The 7,447-nt window shown below is 39.4% G+C and overlaps 1 protein-coding gene across 1 annotated transcript; it reads left to right on the forward strand.

Moving 5' to 3' along the window:
• The first annotated feature begins 222 nt into the window (after window positions 1–222).
• LOC308095402 (uncharacterized protein) lies at window positions 223–6,482 on the forward strand. Its single transcript, XM_080442461.1, has 8 exons — window positions 223–315; window positions 1,395–1,473; window positions 1,684–1,760; window positions 2,077–2,227; window positions 3,616–3,731; window positions 4,023–4,101; window positions 4,190–4,298; window positions 5,074–6,482. Exons 4-8 carry the CDS (start codon window positions 2,126–2,128, stop codon window positions 6,024–6,026), a joined length of 1,359 nt encoding a protein of 452 aa, XP_080298587.1. The 5' UTR covers window positions 223–315; window positions 1,395–1,473; window positions 1,684–1,760; window positions 2,077–2,125; the 3' UTR covers window positions 6,027–6,482.
• Window positions 6,483–7,447: the final 965 nt, after the last annotated feature.

Genomic DNA, 7,447 nt, shown 5'->3' on the forward strand with positions numbered 1-7,447 from the left:
CTGCATGTTTGTTACTATATGAACAAATAGAATGCTCTCTTACTCTGTCTCTCTCTCTCCCACCCTCTCTTCTATTCTCTCTCTTTCTCCCTCCCTCTATCCCTGTGTTTCTCTCTCTCTCTCTCTCTCTCTCTCTCTCTCTCTCTCTCTCTCTCTCTCTCTCTCTCTCTCTCTCTCTCTAGCTCCATAATAGGCTTAATTCACGTGACGTCAGTTCACTTCCGGGTTTAGTGTTAGTGGTGATGTACTGGGATTTCTCCGTCAGGCTAAACAGTGTGTCTCCAGAACAAAGCCAGCAACTATTCGTGTTTTATGGTAAAGTAAATTCTACTACTGTTTTCTGTTTTATCATCTTGTTTTCTTGATTGAACTATCGTTTTTTTACATTTTAAAATTCGGAAATTGCCTTAGATTGGGTTGAGAATGTATGCTAGCAATGCTAATAATATTAGCCCTGCTGTCTGCCTGCCTGTGTAACACTTTTTTTTATTATTTTCTTTTTTTATAAATGATGAAGTGGCGATGCCAGGGTGTAGGTTTTGTTTTAAAACTACAATGTATTTGTAATCAGATATAACATTAGTGTATATCCATTATAACCCAGTGTGTTATCCTTTGTATCTCACTGTGTGTGTACATATAGCTATAACCAAATGAACCCGACGTATTTTCAGTGGTGGAAAGTAACTAAGTACATCTACCCAAGTACTGTACTTAAGTACAATTTGTAGGTACTTTTACTTTACTGGAGTATTTCCAATCATTACTTTTACTTCTACTCCACTACATCTCAGAGGCAAATATTGTACTTTTACTCCACTGAAATTATTTGAAAACTTTATTAACTAGTTACTTTGCAGATTTTGATGATTATTACAAAACATACATTAACCACATTACACCTTAATACTTCTACAAGCTTGTGAGCTTGTAGATCTGCTATGGGACATTCTGCATAATGAGTATACTTTCTACTTTTGGTACTTTTTAAGTACATTTTGATACCAATACTGTACTTTTACTCAAGTACATTTTGAATTCCAGACTTTTACTTGTAACAGTGTTTCTACATTGCAGTATTGATACTTTTACTTAAGTAAAAGAATTGCGTACTTTTCCACCACTGCATGTTTTAACATCCCTGTGAAATAAGAGATGATTAGGAAATAACCTGACTTGATGCATTTCATGTTTACATGCAGATCTGAGAAGTTGAATGATAGACAAGTAGAGTATTTTATCAGGCGACACTATGGAAATGATATTGCATGATTTCAAAGCCTAGCTCTCATGAAATAATTTGTGAAGTTGCCAGAGCACTTATGCTCAGCTAAGGTTTTCGTTGTACACCTGCAACAACTGATTATTTACAACTGATTACTCCTTCCTTCAAGGTACCGGGCAGGACTGCATGACAGTGGTGTGTCCTCCTCCCTGAGCCAAGACAAGGTTTAACCTACCTCAACTATACAGGTATATGAATTGTTTGATTAACTGATAGAATGATAGACAAGTCAGATATTTTTTGAGGCGACACTATGGAAATGATATTGCATGATTTCATAGCCTAGCTTTCATGAAATAATAATTTGTGAAGTTGCCAGAGCACGTATGGTCAGCTGAGGTTTCCGTTGTACACCTGCAACAACTGATTATTTACAACTGATTACTCCTTCCTTCAAGGCACCGGGCAGGACTGCATGGCAGTAGTGTCGTCCTCCCTGAGCCAAGTCTGAACTTGACCTACCTCAACTATACTGGTATATGAATTCTTTGATTAACCACTAATAAGGTACATGAATCCTCAGTGGATACTGGATATCGATAATTTTTTATCATGTTTCTAAAAATGTATAGTCACTCACCATACTGACTCTTAATCTCCTGATTGATTACGTTATTAACATTTAGAAAAAGGTACAGTGGTACGATTATACAGTGAAGCTAAAAGGATAACACAAAAAAGCCCAGAGGACTTGTTTCCATTGCTGCCATTGTATCACTGGAAAGATTGTTCTCAAAATCTTAATCTAAACCATTTCCATGCAGATCATTATTGTTGCTATTTCTTTTCAGATTATGGAATTCACCAAGTCCCTATCACATCTGCCGCAAATGAGGTTCAATGATGTTGAACGACTTGTTGCCAAGTTTTCCCATACACCAGGTTCCAAACAGGAAAAAGGCTACAAGTTCTACTTCGAACAGTACCTGTTTGATTTTGAAGGTAAAGTGCTTTTGTCTTTTTTTATGTTGTCTTTCTGTTTTCCAAAATAAAAACATTGCATATAGCATACCATATTATTGATCAGGTTACTGTAGCACCACCTGCAAACTAACACCTTTCCATACTACTGGGGTAGTGGTTCTGAAATGTATAGGCCTACATATTAAGCCGTGGACCCCCATCTGAATAGGTTTTGTGCCAGGGACGCTGCAGAAGAGAAGATTTGTGTAAAAGTTTTTCATAATAATTCTTAAGATTGTAAGTACATATTTGAAGATAGCAGATCTACAAGCTCACGGCGCTGAGCTTTATAGTGGTTAAACTGATTTTGATACTATATTCATTAATTTTGCTGGCGACCCCACTTTGAAAACCACTGAGCTATAGACGAATCCACAGACGCGCTGTCTGCAGGCCGTCATAACTGCTGTGTCAAGCGGCTGCCGCTCCGCGACACTGCAGTTATGACGTGTCTGTGGAATCGTCTATAGAATATGTATCATAAAATATAAGTCAGTAATATGCCTGGTTAATCTTGCACACTTCTTCCCAAACAATGGAACACAGTCTCTAATGTAGTTGATCATGGTGTGGCGGTGAGAGGACGATGTTACCGGTCAATGAAGAAAAATGAGGAAGCTCACTACCTACAGGTTTCTCAGATTGTTAACCTGCAGATGGTTTTCCTGCAGATGGTTTTCCTGCAGTTGGTTTTCCTGCAGATGTAGTTCCCTGCGTTTGCAGATGTTTTTCCTGCAGTTTCCTGCGATTGCAGATGAGACTTTGCAGTGTTCCCACAATGTTGCATGTACTTCAGTGTGTTTCTCAGTCTGTCAATGATTTGTGTAGCTAAACTCCCCAAAACAACTTCATACATATAAGACATATATTTAAAAACATTAGTGTCTTTTTTTGGTGGACAAATAAAAGACTGAGAAAGATTCTGTGAGATCCAAATATATTCATTGGGCCCAGACAGCTGGCGTAGCCGTCTGGGCACCTACAGTAGGCTGCTAATGCCGCCTGACAGCGTATCGCAGGTTCGACTCCCGATCCCGACGACCTTTGCTGCGTGTCACTCCCCATCTCTCTCTCCCCATTTCCTGTCAGTCTACTGTACCTATCAATAAAGGCAGAAAAAGCCACAAAAGATACATACTGTATATTCAAGTTTAAGGGTTGTTCACACCAAGCAATATAACTATAACGATAACTATTGTTCACCATTGTCTATTATAGTTATGATGTGGACACTGGCATCCACTTGAGATTGAACTTTTTTTTTGTGCTTGGTGTGAAAGGCCCTTATATACGGTATACACTCAACTTTTGATGTGTAAATGTAACGTGCACAGCAACAACACTCATTGTTATTTCCCTATTAACAGGTGACACTTTCGCAAAAGGTTCCTGTGGAACTGGAAAGCACGTCATGCTCTTGCGCTGCGGGCAAGGCACTATGTAACCACATAGTTGCACTGCTTTTTCAAACGGCACACTACAGGTACGTCCCAAAAAGTTCATTAAAAAAGTGAAACTTTCATATATTCTAGGTTCATTACACATAAAGTGAAATATTATATGACATGAATGAATGAATAAATATAGGGAAAAAACGTTTCAACAATATACATTTTTTTGGGATGCCAGCACACAGAGGAAGGCTTGACGCAGAAGACCTTGGGGTGCTGGCTATTTTTCACATTTTATGAGTCTTTTTGAGCTGTGCACCTGGCAAGTTGTATCTAAAATGTACTGAGTGCTTGTTTTTCGTTTCTGTTATGTACCTGTATAGTACCCTAGGAGTCAAGTCTGTGCCATTGCCTCTGGCATGCACCAGCTCCCTGCAAAACTGGCACCGGCCACGTACACAGGTCAGATATGGATTTTTGTTTGATGTTGAACAAGTTCAACCGTTTGTATTGTCTTGTCTATTCATTATTCAACATTATTATATTATAGGGTATTGCACCAGAGGCGACAAATGACATGGAGGTGCGGAAACCAGTGCGAAGGACAAAAGACAGTGTCAGGACCGGTGTGAAGTGCACACTGTACAGAGCATATGCTGGTGAGTATGAGAATGAGCTCCCACCTGTACAATAATTCTAATGCATTTCTAACATACATTAAATATACCTTTCTTTAGGAATTTATGATTTATTATTAGTACCAGGGTTTGGCGGAACCCTTTTTTATAAAATGCAATATTTCAGGGACAGTTTGCATGTAAATGAAGAAGAAAGGCCAGCACTCACAAACGAGTCTTTCTGAACTTTTTAGTCATAATATCAAGGCCTGTGCCATGATATATAATGACAAAGTTCAGGACTTGTTTGAGTGCTGGCCTTTCTCTTTATTTACATGGATTTCTGTTGAACCGTGCACCTGGTAAAAATAAAGGAAAAGTGTATTGGACTGAATTGTGCACGTTTTGTTTCCTCCTTTGGCAGTTTTCATTACAAACATGTACAGGGAGGTGATAACTTATAAGTGTAGGTGTCTGCTTTAGTGTAGCCTCGATCTCCAGACTTTTATTGTTTAGTTTTGCTAAAAAATAAAAGCCTGGACCATCGCGTCGGTGTACCCGGTATGAGGAAGTGTTCATTTCCCCAACCAACCAGAGTGCAGTGGGCGTCGCTCGTAATGTTGTGTTAACGGGGCGGGGGTTGACGGACAGATCGGTGAACCAATGGGATCAGGCGCAATCTCTCTCCGGCTCTATACACCCGTCCCTCTATACACGAAATCAGGAGCGTTGGGGCAGCCTAGCTTTAGTGTAAAAGAGCAGGTGTCATAATATTATGATAAATCTAAATTTGACCTCTCTCCCTTTTTTCTGTCAGGGCCACTTCCAGATACAGATGTCTTGGCAAGCGGGGAGAAATTAAAAGACCGGCGTCCACAACCCGGCATTTGTAAACTGCTCCATGGGCTTAAGGACCTTCAGATGGTCGATTCAAAATTTGGTCCAGTGCCATTTGGGTCTGTTCTGTCTTATCAGTGCCCTCCTGAAGTAAGCAGAGACATTATTAAACATCCTGGTGGCCCGGAGTTCCCTCTGTTGCCTGTAGATGGTTACGCCTATACCTGTACATCTTCAACAGCTTTTCAGCCCAGCTACAAGCAACAATGCCACTTGGACAGCTTACAGGTGTCAAGGGAGGTGTCTGCTTCTATTGAAACAGAAACCCGCCAGCAGTCCGAATGCAAGCTGTGGACCGAGGTACGCAAGCCTAGACTTACAGCCAGCAGATTCCGGGAAATATGCCATGTTCGTGGGGAGTCGTCCGCAAAAGCCTTGGCAGCCCGCATTCTAAAAGGAACTCCACAGACAGCGGCCATGAAAAGAGGACTGGATCTGGAACCTGAGATACTGAGGCAATATGCAGACTTTCTTGATGTATCTGTGACACAGTGTGGGATCATAATCCACCCTGACGCACCTCACCTTGGAGCTAGCCCTGATGCTAAGGTCTATGACCCAAAAGTAACACCACCATTTGGGCTGGCTGAGGTAAAGAGTTGTGATGTTGAATGCAAGGCACAAGTTAAACACCTTAACACAGTACAAGGCAAGGCCTACCTTAAAAAGAACCACAAATACTATTATCAGGTTCAAGGTCAACTAGCCTTAAGTGGTCTTCAGTGGTGTGATTTTGTCACAGATACTCACACTGAATACACAATTGAAAGGATTTATAGGGATGAGGAGATTATCCAGTCAATGCGACAGAAACTTGATGAGTTCTATTATAATGTGTACATGGATGTCTTCTTAACCTGTAAACCTAAGTAAATGTACTCAAGTTTCTTACTTTACCTGCGTTTCTCTCTTCTACTTTTCCGTTCGGCTGTTCCCTTCAGGGGTAGCCACAGAGAATCATCTGCCTCATCACACTGTCCTCATCACACTGTCCTCTGCATCTTCTTTCTAGTATTTAAAATCCTCCACCTTCTGTAATACTTTATATACTTGGGCGATTTGAAAATAGACGATCTATAAGCCCACAATGTGTTGTGTTGAGATGTGTCTACATTGAACATGGGACATTCTGCTTAATCGATCGGTACTTTTACTTTTGGTACTTACTTTTTTGATGCCCGTAGATTTGTCCTTTTATGTGGTATGCAGGCGTGTCGTTGCCCGTCCATCTACAAGTGCTATGTTTTCTAGTCTGCAACCATACAGTAACCCACTTTCAACCTGCCATCCCTATTTTGGACATGTTACTATAGTATAGGTGAATAAAACACTAGGCATAAAGTATTTGTGACAATCTGTGTGATATTAAACATATGTTTGCAACATAAGTTTGTTTTTCAATCACTTAATCCAAAATGTGTAATGAAAAAAAATTGCCATTTTGACAAGTTGAAGTTTAACAGGCCTTTTACTGGACATAGTAATTTTACAAACAATACAACTTAAATTTGTAAAAATGTATACATTCAACATAAGCAATGTTACTTTTCAGGAAATGGATCCAGTCAATACATCCAGTCAATACTTCTCATTGGCTCAATATTTATAAAACCCAGACTTAACCAATTGAATAAAATAAATCTACAACCTCAACACGATTGTAGATATGCTACTTTCGTACAACATTCTTGCATGATGACAATTTATGAGAACACATTGAAATGTGGAGATACAAGATTCCTGAATGACAGTGATGATGTATTTAAAGTCTCTAGTACCACACAAAGATAACATTTTACCCTTTTTTCTTAGATGTCGAAATTCATGAAATGTATCCATGAACATTTGCAAAAAGAAAAAAACAATGCAGAAAAGTCCCTACCTACCTAAGTTAATCCTGCTTCATTGACCACTTACTGGTTGGATTTACATCATATTTGCACAGATTGTCTACAGGTAGGACCCCAACACCCAAAACAACCAGAAAGATATGTCAAAATATTCTGTATTGTGAATCAGCAGGATTTTAGGCTCCTAGGCCTTGTTAAATATTATAGATGTTTCTTTTTTTTTCAGAGTTACTTCTATTCCTAATATATTACTGTAAAATGCCTGCAAACAAAATGACTGCTTACTAACAGGACATGTATTCTGATACCATGTTTTTACCCACTTCATATTCATGTGGAATCTAAGGATGTTTCTCAGGTAGGCCAAATATCCTGATGCCTCAAAACAGATGGAATGACAAAATATAGTTCTATAAGCCTTCTATGGTAGCCAGACTTAAAATG

This window comes from Gymnoscopelus braueri, assembly GCF_963280865.1.
Source record: "Gymnoscopelus braueri genome assembly, chromosome: 11".
NCBI lineage: Eukaryota > Metazoa > Chordata > Actinopteri > Myctophiformes > Myctophidae > Gymnoscopelus > Gymnoscopelus braueri.